A 16155-nucleotide genomic window follows, 5' to 3' on the forward strand; every position below is an offset into this window, starting at 1 on the left:
TTGAATGCCTGCTCCAGGAACTAAGAAAAAAGACTTGGTTGACAATGGCTGTCAGAGCCAATAGAGGATGATTTCATAGCTTAACTCCTGGGGTAGAAAAGACCCCTGTTGGCCAAGGGCAGATGCCACAGACCTTGCAAAACACAGCCTCCAATGCTGTCCAAGCCCAGCTACTAGAGTTTTGTAAATTATCAGCTGTGGCTCTAAATTAAAGATGAATGAATGGAAGGCCTTTGGGCCTGATCTTGGATATACTCCTTATTAATGACTTTCAGGCGTTTTGTGCTGTAAGAGAGTTTTTTTATAAGAAGACTCTTGTATGTAGGAATGACTAGCGCTATTACTGTTTTGCAGACTGTTCTTATCTCAAATTCTGCTCTAAAAGGCGTTTAGAAAAGTCCTTTGATAGGAAAGGTAAATGTAGTGAATCCCCCACTTAATTCAACTTACCTTTCATATCCTTCTGTCATAAACAGTGGATCCAATTCCCACCTCAGAAAAGTTTAACTTACCTCTCTTCCAGCCATCAGCAAAACTTACTTGCTCATGGTTGTGCCAAGTGTCCACAATTCTCATAGAAACATTTGAAGAAAAAAAAAAAATACAGGTACTATTAAGGCTCTCGAGGGTCAAGTATTACCCAAGCTCTCAGACTTACCCTTCTCAATGAAATAAGCTAGTCAGCACCACAGCCAAAACTTGCGGCACTTTCATGCCAAAACTTGCTGCACTTTCATGAATGCCAGGAGAGAGATAGGAAGTACAAGGACACTTAGAAATACTAAAGAGCTATGTACCTTGGAATAAGTACATGCAACCTCAAGATACTGTTCAAATTTACACTTTGCCAGTATCAATCTCTTTCTCTCTCATACATGCACACACACAAAATCTGAGGGCATAGGACAAGAACTTTTGCTCATATTTTTTTAATGTATCACAATGAGCAGGAAACATACTTGATGAAATATTTTCAAAGGAGTATATTCAATTACCATCTACAATCAACTTAACTATGACAACAAAGTTTTTGTGACAAATTTTTTTTTTCAGTTTGAAAGTTCCATGTGGTTCTGTTTGTTAGTCTCCATGTATTTTGGTACAGTTCGAGATCAGCATTGTTACAGTAACAAAAAAAGCTAACAAGACTACATTATAGAAAAACACCAAGAACATTTTTGGTTTCACTTGCTCTATTTTTTTTTTTGTTTTTTTTTTTGTTTTTTGTTTTTTTGTACATTGCAAAGGCTGTTCATATACCTCTTCACCTCAGGGTCACGTTCATTTATGCTTTCTTTCCTACCCAAACTTGCCCCCCTCCCCCCCAAGAAAGTAAACAAACAAAAAAAACTAGTCAAAGCTTTGTTTCACAGTGGGCAGTATCTCAGCGCCAACAAACAACCAACTCAATTTATGCTTCTATTTAAAATGTTTTAATTTAATTTATTTAAAAAAAATATATGTCCATGAATATCAAGTGCACTGGCTTGGGTCACTGCCTCTCTCTCCTGCAACTTCCTGCCATGCCTGATAAACTCAGGTTTAAACACATGCCGTCTGTTTTACTTTATTTTCAATCATGTAAAACTTTGGCCACATTCATCTCTTTAAATAGCTTTTAATTAAAAAAAAAAACTTCCTAGATTTATTAAACTTTTCCGTGTGTGTGTGTGTGTGTGTGTTTCCTTAAGTTTCTTTTTGGAAGGATGGAGGAAGGATGCTTGAAATAAGTTCCATTCGGTGGGTTCATGTGGTGCCATGACTGAATGGTGTCAAGCGCCAACCCACTCTTTGGAGTATTTGAAAAAAACAACCAACCAACCAACCAACCAACCAACCAAAATATGAAGTGTCAATAGAGGTGAAGAACTAATTTAAAAAGTGAGTTGAGATAGCCTATTCGGCTACGTACTATGCAACAGGAGTTAAATTCGCCTGGTGAGACCAATCTAAACAGTTGAGCATTGTAGTGAATTCGTGCTTTGTAAATGATACCAGTCACAGCCATAGTGGATGTCAACCCACAAACATCTAACTAGCTCATATTTGACCTCTAATTGTCACCATCACTGACTGCTTTGCTACTTCTGAGTTAATGCTGAGAATTCTTTTTTTCTTTTTTGAATGAACATATATGTGGGTGGTAGAGTTGTAGAGGAAAGCATCAAATGTGCAACCCACTCCAGGATGAAACAATCACATAACCCCTCTGAGAAACACTGGTGGGTGGAAGCATGCTTAGCCAATCTACCCAACCACCTTGCTGTTGCCAAATACACCCACAGGTCAAGGCATGGCATAACAAAACACTGACAGTCACTCTGCCTCACAGAGGGAGGATGGCATAGTAGCTCAAAACAAATAAACAAAACACCATTGTGGAGGGGGTGGCAAAATTACAAGGAAATGAACTTAAAGTTGAGGGGGGAGGGAAAGGGATAGAAATTGCACTATTACCAAACAATATCATTTTTAAAAACAAAGTTTTCAGAAAAAACCTAGCAGAATTTGACAGGTAAAGCTAGTGTTAAATTGTTAATTGGTATCACATAGAGAACCAAAAACAAAAACAATTTTTTTTCTATATGATACAGACACAGAGTAACATACAACAGTTAAATGGCAAAAAATATATATATATATTTCATAGAGTTACAAACAAGATAAAATGGAAAACAAAAAACTGTACAACTTTAAAATTTAAAAATGTTCATCTCAAACACAGGGAGAAATACAAGAATTCTTGTTAAAAGAAATAGCTTGTTAAAACAGCAAATGTTTTTGTGTACTTGTTTTTGACACCTTATGCTACAACTGGATACTGGTATGAATAGTTAGATGGTACTCTTTAGTATTTCTACTTAAAAAATTTAAAAAAAAGGAATTTGCACTGTGCATCAGCCTAGTTAGAAATATATACAACAGTTCAGGATCTACTCTTTCATTAAACCAAAAAGAAATTCATAAAAATAAAACAGTCCCGGCTAAAAAAAGAGGAAAAAAAAATCCATTTTCAGATCTTGGAATGCTCCAGTCTTTTGCAAAGTCGTTGAGTGGCTTCAGCACTGGGGAAAGAAGCCCGAAAGATGACCAATGGAACCTGCATTCACAGTCTTCAAAGTTCCCTTTTGAAACATAAGGAAGAGAACGAAGGGGAGAAGGATTTCACACTTTTGGGGCAAGGGGAGATTGTTTCTGTTGATGTTTGGCTATGAAAGTGAAAGCAAAGCATCTATTTGTCTCCAAAATCTACATTTTAGCAGCACAAAGTTTTCCTTTCAAAGTTCAGACCGTTGTTTTAAGATGAGAAAGGGTGTATGTTGCGTTGTGTTATGTGTTACAGGAATACAGATATTAACATAAATACAAGTGCCTCACATACGGTTCCTTTTTGCTCTCTGTACACTGCTATCTGCTTCTTTGTTGGCTGCACTCGGGATCACTCGCCGCTCAGACTGCCTAACACAAGGACAAAACTTTGAAGTAAAAAATGTGTCTTTTGGTATATGGAATTGTCATTAACAGTTGCCTCTCTGCTTGCAGAAGAAGCACATAACAACCTGGGAATCTTTTGTTTTACTCTTTCTTTTATTAAACTAAGTCTTGTTTGTTTAAATCAGAAACAAATTCTCAAGTAACAAGAACCCTTTCCCTTTTTTCTGCATCAGCAGTGAAAGGGTGTGTCTTTGGATTTTATTTAAAGCATGAAATTTCTTTTTCTGAGAGGAAAGAAAACAAAAACAAAACCCCTAACCAAAAACTTTTTTAGAAAGAAAAGCACACAGCCCAATTCCACAAACTGAAACAAATGCTTTAGTTTAGGAAAAGAATATTTGAAGCATCTACCAAAGGAGGAGGAAAAGAAAGGATAAAAAGAAAAGCTAAAGGAAGGATAAATAAAAAATAAATGGCACAAGGCTCACAGACATCGGTAACTAGAATTATATGCCTTTAAAAAGTTTTAACTCCCCAACCAAAAATAATCTGTGAGGATCCTAATGACCCCTAGAACCTTTTGAAATTCTTTCTTTAGTTTTATAAAATAATTCTGCAGCTACCCTCTAAGAAATGAAGGCAGCTACCTTAAGTGGGAGATTATAGGGTGGGAGGAGGAAAGAGAAAGTGGAATTAAGGGACAAAGGGAGAAAAGCTTAGGCGAATCAACGGATTGCAATCTATCTGCTAGGAATGAACAAGACAACATCAAATGAGGAGCTGTCAGCTGGACCATACAAAAAGCTAAATGTACACAAAAGGTTTTTTTTTTTTTCCTTTTAAATCTACCATACTGCTTCAGTTCATTTCCAATGCAACAATCTACTCAACACCAAAAATGGTCATATCTATCATAAATACAGAAAGTCAGTTTTTAAAACTTATTTTTTTAAGCTACAAGTCCTCAACACTCTGTGTGTGGGTTTTTTTTTTTTTTTTTCTGAAAGTGGGAGTGCTTAACTTTTCCCCTTGAAATTGGCTTCAGCAGAAAAGCTATCCTTTAAATCCCCAGAAAGCTAAAGCAGTTCACATTGTTTTTCTCAAATATTTTCTGCCCGTTTTTAAATTAAAACAAAAAATCTTTTCTGGAACAAAAAAAAAAAAAACTGAAAAAATAATATATTATAAAACAATGATTCTGAAAACAGAACAAAGTGTGAGCGATTGACCTGAGAATAAAAAGACATTACATTTCTTTTTTTTTCTTTTAGCAAGCCATTGGTATCTGAATGCTAAGATAGCAAGAAATTTAAAACTGTAACAAGGTGGACTGCTTTCCCATACAGTGCATGCCGGGCTCCTCCTGTGCTATCAACGTGGGGTGTTTATTGAAAAGGGGCAAATATACAAGGGGTTTAAGCTCCAAAGACATTAGGGAGGCCCTGCGGACTTCTGTTTCCCAGACCAATAGTACCTTCAAAAGGACACAATGTAACAGGGTTAAGGTTTTTTTTTTTTAATATTAAAAGAAAAAAGAAAAGACAAGAATGTAAAATCACCGGCATAGATAGGTATATGGGAAAACAACCCACGCTTTTTCTTTTTTTTCCTTTTTTTTTTTTTTTTTTTTTTGGTTAGAAGCTTTGGAATTGCAGTTAGTCTATTTTTGAAATTGGTTTGTTATTAATCTTTTTATTTAAATTCATTTGTTTGTATTGTTCATCTTCAAAGCTTACAATCTGAAGGTGTCCGTTCCTACACTGGTCAGACCACTGTCCTTGGGGCAGCTGGGGTCTTTGGGACCCTCCACCGGGCTCGCCGGTCCGTCGGACTTTTGGCTGAGATCCGTGTCAGACTCCTCCGAATAGTCGTCTGTTGGCATCGAGGGCTGAACCCCTGAGGTGCTGCATGAACTTGAGGTAACCGTTGAAGATGAGGAGAGAGGAGGAAAAGAAGGGGGCTTCGCGGCCGAAGCCCGGGAGACCACTTGCGGCCAAGACTTCCTGGAGGCGTGGGGGGAAGCGGAGGACGAGGAGGGGGCGGCGGCCGACGGGGGAGGGGGGCTGTCGTTTGAGTGAGCGGCAGACTGCGAGGTAGATGCGGTGCTAGGATCGGGGAAGCAGGCAGAGTGAGGTAATAAACTAGGGTGCTCTTTGGCGTTTCTTGCTGCTCTCGTGATTGTTCTGTGTTTGTGCAAGGCCGACTCGAGATGTTGACTCAGAGCTTCCTCCCCACAGAGCGCGCTCTCGCACGCCAGGCAGTGGTACGAGCCGCCGCCACTCCCGCCGCCGCCGCCGCCGCCGCCACCACTGCCGCCGCCGCCCGTGGGGACGTGAAGCACCATCTCTTGCAGGTTCACCACAGACTGGCCGAAGAAGCAGAGGGACTTCAGGTGGCTCCTCGCCGCCTCCTCGTCACCGAAGCCCGCCTGGCACTTGCGGCAGACCAACTTGTACTGCACCTTTGGAACAATGAAGGGGTCGTAGAGGGAGTCCGCACTTTTGCTTTCTGCTTCTGGCTCTTCGGGGGGTTTTGGCAGGAGCGGGGACACCTCACGGGGTGCGTTCTTCTGCTCTTCTGGTTTGGGGGATTCTTTGGCAGGGTCTTTGTCTGGGGAAGCAGCCCCCTGGGGGACTGGGGTTTGGCTTGCTTTGGGCTGCTGCTGCACTTTTTGCTGCTGCTGCTGGAGTTGCCGCTGCTGCTGCTGCTGGATCGCCTCCTGCAGACTCTGCTGGTATTGCTGGTACTGCTGCAGTAGGGAGCCTGGGGACAGCCCCATCAGGGCCTGCGACAGCGCAGGGCTGTAGGGGAACAGGCCTTCCATGCCATACATAGGCTGCAGGTACCCGCTCTGCAGGGCGCCAGGGATCTGGGGGGCATAGTAAGGAGAGAAGCCTGGTACAAAGTAAGGAAGGAACTGGCTCGTGAGCAACGCTGTGGGGTCCGAAGTCAAGGCTGCCTGCAGGGCCTGCAGCTGTGCAGGGTCCACTGCATACTCCATGGTGGGCAGCGGTGCTGAGATCGTGGCTGTGGCCGCTGTGGGGGCCTCTCCTTTCTCCTTCTTGGGGACAGGGAGAGGCTCCCCTTTCCCTTTGTGTGCCTTTTCCTTCTCCTTTACCTTCTCACTGTCTTTGTCCTTGCGTTGCTGTTGCTGCTGTTGCGGTGGGAGCTGTGGCGCGGGTGGGGGCTGAGCTGCGGGTGGCGGCGGCTGCACCTGTGGCTGCTGCTGGGGTTGGGGGGGCTGCTGAGGGGCCAGCGCCAGGGTGGCTTGTGCTGGGGTCGGGGAGCTCAGCGAGGCTGAGGACGGTTTATTTGGTAATCCAGATGTGGGGAGGCCAGGGGAAGGAACTGTTGTGCTGGGCAGACCCATCAAGTTCGGTTTAGGAGACGTTAAAGCTGAAAAAAATGAAGACAGAAAGAACCACAGGTCAGTCTGGGGTGGTGAGGCTGAAGCTCAAGATGTTTTGCTTCTGTCACTGGCATGAAGTCTGAGATCTCAAGGTTTAAAGTTGAAAGACCCTCTCAAAACCATTTTCCATAGAGGGGTCTCACCTGGCTCAGGGTTGGACAGCCTTGTATTCTAATCAGTGCCCAATCCTGGGTCAGCTGCCCTACTTCCCCTTTCAGTTAAACAACTTCTAACACCTTCCTGCCACACATGCCACACCCACTAATTCATATGTTCTTTGCCCAGTTCCCCCCCACTAGCTGTTTCCCGCTGGGACATTTGAACCAAAGGCCTTCATCAAAGCTCCACAGAAATAGTGTGGCTAAGAGGCCCCACCAGAAGTTGCAGAGGAGAGAGGTAACAGGAGAAGAGGGCAAAATGCAAGAAACCTGGCCAAGCCCCAAGACCATGTGAAGAAACAAATGTGCCTCTCTGGCCTCCACCGCTACAACTGAATGGATGTGTTAAGAGGACAGAGAGGAGGAGGAGCGATGGGAACAAAAACAGTCCATTCAGGGAAAACTGTCCCGTTATTTGGCTCAGCTAATCTGTTTTAACAAATCTGTTGAAAAATGTAACCATCTAGGAAGATGATTCTGAAGTTTGCTGGAGAATGAGCATTCTCTCTTCCTACCCATTTGAATGACACACAGAAAGACTGCAGCTGCTTGAGAACGCACCCCCAGCAAGAGGCGAAAAGCAGTATCAGAAATGGAATGGCCCAAAGTACCCCTGCTTTCTGAGACATCACTGCAACCTACTCATACTTATGGGTAGCAAAGGTCTTTAACCAAGTCACCAGGCCCACATGGGGTACAGCCCTATCTGCAGTCACACTCTGCCCATAAGGCCTTCACCCAGTCCAGAGCCTAATGTCCTCCCATACCCATATTTCTCTCCTGGTTTGAGTCTTTTGTTCCAGGGTGATGGAAGACAGCCTTACTCCTGGTACATCCAGTGGCAGGTGCATTAAGACTAGCAAGGTGGTGATGGTGGTAGAGGACAGCAAAGTGGGACAGAGAGACCAGATTTGCTGAATGATGAGATGCTGAGAAGAATTCACAGGCAGCAGACCTCAGATCATTCCATTCACTACACTTAAGACAATGGACTGTATTCATCCCTTCTCTTCAGAGGGCACCAAAATGTAAACTAAAAAAATCCCATAGCTCCTCACTATTTTCATCTGGACCACCTTCTGCCAGAAAGCTGGGGTTGGGGGGGTTCTATAACATGACACTGTCATTGTGAGGAAAAAACAGAGAAGCCCAGACCTGGGTGAAGACAATGTTGGCTTATTACACTGGTGCAGCATGTAAAAACCCTCAAACTTCAGATGAAGAGAACAAGGTTGCCTCAAGGTGCCAATCCCAGAAAAATATCCATTATTGTTTGGAAAGCCAAGAGGATGCTTCCCTTGGTTTTGTACAGCAGCATTAATTTACTCTCTCAAAACAGCAGACAGGGACCACTAAGGTGAAGTCATCCAATTTCCTCAAAGCACAGAAGGAACTGAAACCAGAAAGAAGTATCTGATTCAGAAAAAGCCGGTAAAGGTTCACTGGTTAAACTGGCATGCACAAGATGGAGAGTGAATGGATTATGAATTCGACAACTTAGGACATGGCTCTTTCTGTCTACATCTGGGCAACAGGCCTGCTCCAAGTTGTAGGTTGGAGCCAAAAGATCAGCGAGGCAAGGAAAAAACATCTAGAGATTTCTCCATCTCTGTGGTATCAGGCTTTCAGGAGAAAGATCCCAGTCAGAAGGCCTTAAACGGACTTCTGTATCTTGAGAAGAGAAAGAAATGGTAAGGATCATTTACAGAATCCTTGCTATATTTACCAAGCTCTGTACTAACCATGTTTGATATAGTAGCTCAATACATTCTCAGAATAATTGTGGCCTCAGTTTTCTCATCAGCAAGATTAGAACCAAGCAAGGCATTTCATCGCCCTGATACTTGTCATGCACCTCTGGAGTCAGACTGATACAGTATGGATTGTGTTTAACACACAGCCGCTATGTGGCCTTAGACCCATTGACTCCACGGAACCTCAACTTTCTACAATACATGGTTGTAGCGACTAAATGGAAGGTCATATGGAAAGAGCTTACCATTGGACCTGACGTACTAAATACAAGTTCCTTCCCCCATTCCAGATCCAGTGCTCCTGTGAGCTGTGGTACAGTCAGGTGGTGGTAACTGGGACACACTGGTAACCCTGGCTGCCTCTAATAATTAAGAGCATACCTTTCTATCTTGAGTCCACTCTCAAGTGGTCAGAACCTGAGTAGCACTAAACATATACCTGTTGACTGACTGGCTCATATTGGGTGTTGTGGAAGGAGCACATAGCACTGGGAGCCTGGAGGCCTGGGTGGGAGCTCTGGCTCCTACCCTAGCTTGCTGAATGGTCTTGACCTCTCTGGCCCTCAGTTTTCTCATCTGTAAAACAAGGGGAATAGATCAGACATTCTAATTTTTTTCACATTATTATGAAATGTTGGGCCATCCCAAGCCCTTCTGCCAAGATTCTGGGCTGCAAGGGTAATTCAGTGCCTAGACACCTTCCATAGCTTGATTCTTGGCTTATGTCTAGTTGGCTTTAGCATAATTCTGTGACCTTACTTGCCAACAACTATAAGCAATGACTTACAGATCTTAATGCTTTTACCACTTCAACCCCTGGGAACAGGGACCCATTTTCAGGCAAGGAAGCACTCTGAAGGGCTCTCCTTTGGTAAAGGTACACTTGGTCAATGCAGGCCTGGGGCGGGGGGGGTGGAAATCTTGCTGACTTATGCCTAAGTTTCACAGAATCCTAGAGGTCCAATTTAGGAAAGAAAGCTGGCTACAGAGAAGACAGGTGAGGACAGAGGAGGAACAAGAGATGGACACAGGAAGAATTATCAGACTCCCTATTAATAACAGAAAAATAAGAGCACCAAGTATATATGACTGAATTAGGGGGCTGGGGGGGAGCAAAGAGAGAGAGATGGGTGAAGGGAAATGAAGGGGTGATGAAGACTCCTAAAAATGAGCATTAATGTTTATTGTCTGTCTGAAGATTCAGAACCATATTGCCCAATACAAGATTCCTGGCCAGTGCATTCAAGTACAGAGGTAGTCTCATTATAATGAAACTAGTATAACCACTATTGTTCTGGCTAGGTAAGAAGCCCAGGAATAAGGATCCATTTATGAGAGCTTCTTCCTGATAGCAGTTCTGCCAGAAGAGCTCTCTTAAAAATAGGAACAGGGACCACAGGTAAGGACAAGGACTTAGGTTCTCTTGAACCAGTTTCCATAAAGCACGATCCAGAATTAGCTAGGATATTCAAATGTCTTCTATTTTCAACAATTATCTAGATGGGATTGGCAATTTCACAAAGACTGACTGGAAGGGTCTATGCTAGAAGCCTTTTTCTTGAAAATAACCCAGGATTTAGGATGCCAGGACCCTCAAGTTCTCCCCTGTAGCACGCACCCTGGTTGTGTTACTGAACACAGGGCAAAGAGAATAATTTCATAGCAGACTGTTCCAACCAGGAGGTCCCATCCCTGAGACTGGGAAGTGATAGAACCACAGCACTAGGGAGACTCAGTGAAAGGGACCAGAAGTTCTGTTGCTGTTAGAAAACTGGAAAGGGAAGCTTCTACCTATCTGCCCAACATTCAGAGAATTTGGGTGGTAGCCACAGAACAAAATGCTATTTGGGCAGCTATTTAATGCTGTAAGAATCACCTAGAGCAGAACCCACCTGTGTTGGATGGAGTAAAGCCCGGCAAGGAGGGGCTGTTGAGGCCGGGGAGCAACACAGGAGGAATGCCCTGGAGCGCCGGATATGCTGTAGGAAGGTTAAGAGCCTGAAGAGGGGCATTGTCAAACATCCCTTGCTGCTGAGCTGCCAGTCCGAGGACCTCGTTGGCCTTTTTAATCCGGTCCAACTCTTGTTGAGCCATCAACTGACGTACTGTGGCTGGGTCAAAGTATTCTTTCTCCTTATCCAACTGGCTTCCAATGGTGTCCTTAACTTTGGAGATATGCTGCTGGGAAAAGATATGGTCACGTACAGACAACCGAGCGCTGTACTTGATGCCACACAAAGTGCACTCTGTTTTCGGCCCCTCGTAACTTGTTTGGTTTATACCAAAATGCTTGGCCATGCTTAACTTGGACTTCTTTTCTTTTGCCCGGGCATTCTGGAACCAGACCTGAACAACTCTCTTTGGCAGTCCAATATCATTGCCCAGGACCTCACACTCTAGCATGGTGGGCGTCCTGTAGTCATTAAAGCATGACTTGAGGACTTTCAGCTGCAGATTGGTCATTTGAGTGCGAAAACGTTTCTGCCCTGGCCGATCCCCACTGTCTCCAGATTTGCCTGCTGACCCGCTTGCACCAGGACTCGGGGAGCAGGGGTCTGCAAGGCTCGAGGTTTCACTGTAGTCCACTGTACCTTCATTGTCGTATTCCTTGCTGTAAAAGCTTGGGGCTGGGCTGACCAGACCAGACGACAACCGATCTTCATACTCAGACATTGCCATCATGGCCGCTTTGGTCAACCCTTCATTGGGTGCAGAAGAGGATTTGGTTTCAGTTGCTATTCCCGTCGCACTGTCATTATCCGCGTTGCCCTCGTCTCCGGTGGTGGTATCCGTGATTGCTGTGTTGACAGAGGAACAGTCGTCGTTGTCCAGCTTAGTTTGGTCAAAGTTCAGATTAACTGAGGACATGGAGGGGCTTTCAAAATCTTCAATTCCCTCCACCTTGATGGAAGAAGGGCTAAGAAGAGTTCGGGGAGACAAGTCCATGGTTTTACTCACAGGTGAGAGGGGGACACCTTGGCCATCACTACTGCTTGGGGGTAGGTGGGAAAAGCTGGCTCCATCAAAAATATCTCCTTTCATCTGGAGTCCCCCATCACAGTCCAAGAGCATTGCAGACAGAGTTAGGTTGTAGCCAGCTCTCTTGGCCTCATGCCAATGACGGGACCGGATATGAGCCTCGAGGGCAGTCTTGGCTTTGAAGAGTGCTCTGCAAAAAGGGCATCTTCTGTGCGCCTGCGCTGGGCCCACAGCCCGGAACTGTCCTTTCCGTTCCCGGGCTCGGGTATTCTGAAACCAGACTTGGACCACACGTTTCTTCAAGCCCACCTCGTGTGCGATGTGATCCAACATCTTTCGAGTTGGATTGGAGTCTAACAGATACTTCTGGTACAGAATTTCTAGCTGTTCTGGTGTAATGGTTGTCCTCAAACGCTTGTCTCGCTGAGGTTCTTCTCCTCCTGTCCCACTGTCATTTTCTCCAGGGCTTGCACTGGCCTTTTCCTCCAGCTTCCTCTTCAGAGTGTTCATTGTGGAGGTTGGAGTTGAAGGAGAAGTGGCCGAGCTGGCTGGAATCTGAGGTATAGCCCCAGAGAGCAGCTGGCTCGCCAGGAGTGGGTTACTAGGGTCAAACAGCATGAAAGGCATATCCAGTGACCTGTCCAAAAACTGGGGGTGGATGAACTGGTTCTGTGCACTCAGGAAATGAAGCTGCTGATGCTCCTGCCAGTGCTCAAATGATGGAAATGCCAACTTACATTGATCACACTGGTAGGGGATTAGCTGAGGAGGTAGGTTTGCCAACTGTTGAGGAGTTGACGTGTGGAGGGGCTTGAGGGGCAGGTGGGAGAGCTGAGAAGGACTGGGGCTTGACTGGGGTAAGGGGCACTGAGGTGGGGGTGCTTGTGGAGGAGGCTGTGGTAACGAAGTGGGGGAAGTGAGCTGTGGGAGCTTTTGCTGGGCTGTGTTTGTCTTCTGCTCGGGCTGGTCTTGTTGCTGCAGCTCTGCCTTTGGTTGTCCTTGCTTTTCTTGGGTTTGGTTTGGCTGTGCACTGGGAGGTTCAGCCTGCTTTGGTTTCTCATCACTTGCCTCTGTTTTTGAACTAAAAGTGGCCAGTTCATCAGGCTCCGCTGTGAGCTGTAAGAAAGCGGAGGAAGCTGTGTTGGCTGATGGTGCTGGGGCGCTGTAAGCCTGTGAGGGCATTGGGGTGCTGCAGGAGGAGCTGGTGGGTGTCAGGATTTCCATGGCATCCATGGAATCCTCATTTTGGCTGTCATCCTGCCCCTCCTCATCCTCATCCTTGTAACACAGCTTCTTCTGATGCTTGATGAGATCAAAGATGCGCTGAAACACCAGGCTACATTTTTTGCACTGGTAGTTCAAGTTGCTTGTTCGAATATACCTATCGTTTGTAAGCTCACGCCGCTCTCCATCTTTGCCCTCCCCCTGATTCTCGTAATTTTTCCTGGCCTTCTGTCGGGCATTTTGAAACCACACCACTATGACTCGGGTTGGAAGGTTTAGTAAATTAGAGAGTTGCTCAAATTCGTCATCCTTTGGGTAAGCATTGGCATCAAAAAAGTCCTGTAGGACCCTCAGCTGATAGTCAGTAAACCTTGTTCTTGAAGACCTCTTGCTTCCCCAGTACTCCTGCTTCTGAGGTTCTGGCGAAGGGGGCCGTGAGTCTATCTTGAGCTCCTCCAGGCTGGTGATGGGAGGATTGCTAAAGTTGTAAGGGGAATCCTTGTTACGCTGCCGCTCTTTGAAGAGGGTGTTTCTGAACCAGTGCTTGATCACTTTCTGCGGCAACCCAGACTTGTCTGCCATTTCTTTGATCTGTTCTTCACTGGGGGAGTTGTTAATGTCAAAATATTGCCGCAGGACCCGGAGCTGGTCATCCGTGATCCTGGTGCGAGGCCTCTTGTTCTGCTGTTGGAGCAGGCTTGGATTAAGCTGGTGCTGGTACAGCTGGGCCAGGTCCGCAGGCAGAGGCTCCACAGGTCCAAGCTGAGGGGGCAGCTGAGCCGGCAAGGTCTGCAGTGGCATCGTCTGCATCATCAGTGGTGAGAAGATGGGCAGCTCCATGGGCATAGAGAGCTGGGTGAGTGGCATGGATGGCTGGGTGGGTGCGATTGTGGGTGAAGTGATGGGCGGGGCAGATGCAGGGATGGCTGGCGTGGAAGCTGGCTGAGGTGGTGCTGCAGGAAGAGGGGGCGGAGGAGGTGGTGGGGGAGGTGGTGGCGGCGGCTCTGGGGTCTGGGGCCTCAGGGGGTATAGTTTATCGTACTGCTCACGGTACTGTTTAGCAAATCTCTCTAGCTGTTTAAAGGGAAAGTAGTTCTGATGAACGTGCTCTTGATGACTCTTTAAAATCAAGATGTTAGAAAACAACTTGCCACAGGAGTCACACTCAAGCTTTTCCAAATTCTCTCCCTGCTCAGTCTTCCCATTCTTCTTCTGCACCTTCTGCTTGTTTTCGTTGTACTGAATGACCAGTTCAAAGCCAAAGTTCTCCAGCAGGGCCTTGGTGGCGTTCCCTCTGGCATCTGAGGCGATGCGTGGTGGGAGCATGGAAGGCTCAGAACTAGCTGCTGGTGCCAGTTCTTTCTTCTCTTTAGCCTTCAAGGCATCTGGCAGCGATTCCTTGGGTCCTGGGTTGCCCTCTCCCACCTCGACACTGTCCCTCTCTCTCTGGCTTTCTTTTTCCTTTTCCTTTTCCTTGATGACCAATTTGTTTTTCTTTTCGGAGTGCTGGCTGGGTTGTAGAAGGGCAGAGTGAGTCTGGGACAGAGAGAGCTGGCTTTGCTGTTGCTGCTGCAGGATCTGCTGGTGGCTCTGTGTTGGGATCTGAACCTGAGCCTTCAGATCGTCTAGCAGGCCCGGGCCCGTCCCCGTCAGTGTCAGTGCCCCGCTGGTCACTGGCAAGCTCACGTCAGGGTTGAGCTGGAACTCTGCGCTGGGGATGTAGAAGGGGAAGAGGAGATGCTGCTGCTGCTGCAGCTGCAGCAGGGTCTCTGTGGTCATGGGGAAGTGAGGAAGCAGGGCGGGGTTGAACAGCTGAGACTGGATCAGGGCAGCCTGCTGCTGCAGCTCCTGCTGCAGGTGAGCTTGAACTTGAGCCTGGGCCTGGGCTAGTGTCTGTGCTTGCTGCTGCTGCTGCTGCTGCTGCTGCTGCTGCTGCTGTCTGGATGCAATCATATCCGCCAGCTTCTTCCGATTGGCCTCCTTGGGCTCTGAAGGGGAAGTGATGTTGGCACCGATGGGATTCCCCAGGGCTGGCATCCCTACACTTTCAGGGGGCACTTGGCTCAGTAGACTGGAACTCGGAGTGATGCCAGCACTGTTTGGGTTGGTGGTGGTAAAGGTGTTACTGGCACTGGTGCTCACAGGACTTGGGGTGGAGGAGCTCAGGGAGACACTGCTGCTGTTCCCTGTCCCATTGCTACTGCCACTTGCAGCCTCCAGCTTGGCTGCTCGGGCCTTAGTTTGATGCAACACAGACCGCATGTGGATCTCTAAAGTGGAACTCTGGCTATAGGCCACGTTACAAGTGTTACACTTGAAAGGTTTGTTGTCTGGGCTGCTGGTGGGTTCTGGCTGACCAGTTGCCGATTCCTGAAGGGCTCTCTTCAACTTATGCAGGTGGGAGACAGAATTGTAGTGCACTAGCAGGATATTCTTTTGAGTGAAAGACTCCTTGCAGACTGTACACTTGTAAGGGCGAGAAGGGTCTAGAAATTTTTCCATGGTGAAGTTGGGGCCTTTTCTGAAAGGTAGAGCTCTCTTTGGCTCTGAGCCTGAGTCTTCTTGTACCGACCCAGAGTCACTGCCCGTTGGGCTCTGTTTGTCTTCTAAGTCACTCTCTTCCTCCTTGTCTTCCTCAACAATTATGGTGTGGTCCTCTGCCAGGGTAGGGTCTCCCATTGCCAGGAGGTCCCCATTGGCCAGAAGGCCACCATAAAGCTGTTGGATGTCAGCCTCACTCAACTCCAGGTGGCTTGTCTCAAGGTGTTTTTTCAGAGCCTGAAAAGTTCGGAAACTACGCTGACAAAGACAGCACATTGTGGCAGCTCTGATCACATGGTACTGAGAATGGAGCTGTAGCTTTTCAATGGTCTTGAAAGCCAGGCTGCATTGATTACAGCGATACTTGTACACATGGCGATCTGACACAGGCAGCTGAGGCCTCTTGGCATGAACCTCATTGAAGTGTGTTTGAAGAGTGGCAGAAGTTTTGAAAACCTGATTGCACCCCTTCTTCCAGCATAGGAAGCCTGAATCTTCTCTCACAGAGCCTGGGTCAGCAGAAGAGGGTTTCAAATCTCCACTGTGCTCTGTGCTTACAGAGGGCAAGATGTTCTTTCCCAGATCCTCTGAGGTTTCTGTAATTTAAAAAAGAAACAAAAAAAACAAAACAAAAAAAAACCAAGCCCAGTGATAA

The 16155-nt window shown here is 46.4% G+C and overlaps 1 protein-coding gene across 3 annotated transcripts in view; it reads right to left on the reverse strand.

Moving 5' to 3' along the window:
* Window positions 1-910: 910 nt before the first annotated feature.
* The window catches only part of ZFHX3 (zinc finger homeobox 3), a 233148-nt gene continuing 217903 nt past the window's right edge, over window positions 911-16155 (reverse strand). For all 3 annotated transcript variants that reach the window (XM_035724976.1, XM_027617570.2, XM_027617571.2), the window contains 2 exons: window positions 10649-16096; window positions 911-6831 (listed from right to left, as the gene is read on the reverse strand). In XM_035724976.1, coding sequence (XP_035580869.1) covers window positions 5168-6831; window positions 10649-16096 — 7112 coding nt within the window. In that variant the 3' untranslated portion in view covers window positions 911-5167. The remainder of the gene's footprint in view (window positions 6832-10648; window positions 16097-16155) is intronic.

This window comes from Zalophus californianus, chromosome 17, assembly GCF_009762305.2.
Source record: "Zalophus californianus isolate mZalCal1 chromosome 17, mZalCal1.pri.v2, whole genome shotgun sequence".
In the NCBI taxonomy this organism is placed as follows: Eukaryota; Metazoa; Chordata; class Mammalia; order Carnivora; family Otariidae; genus Zalophus; species Zalophus californianus.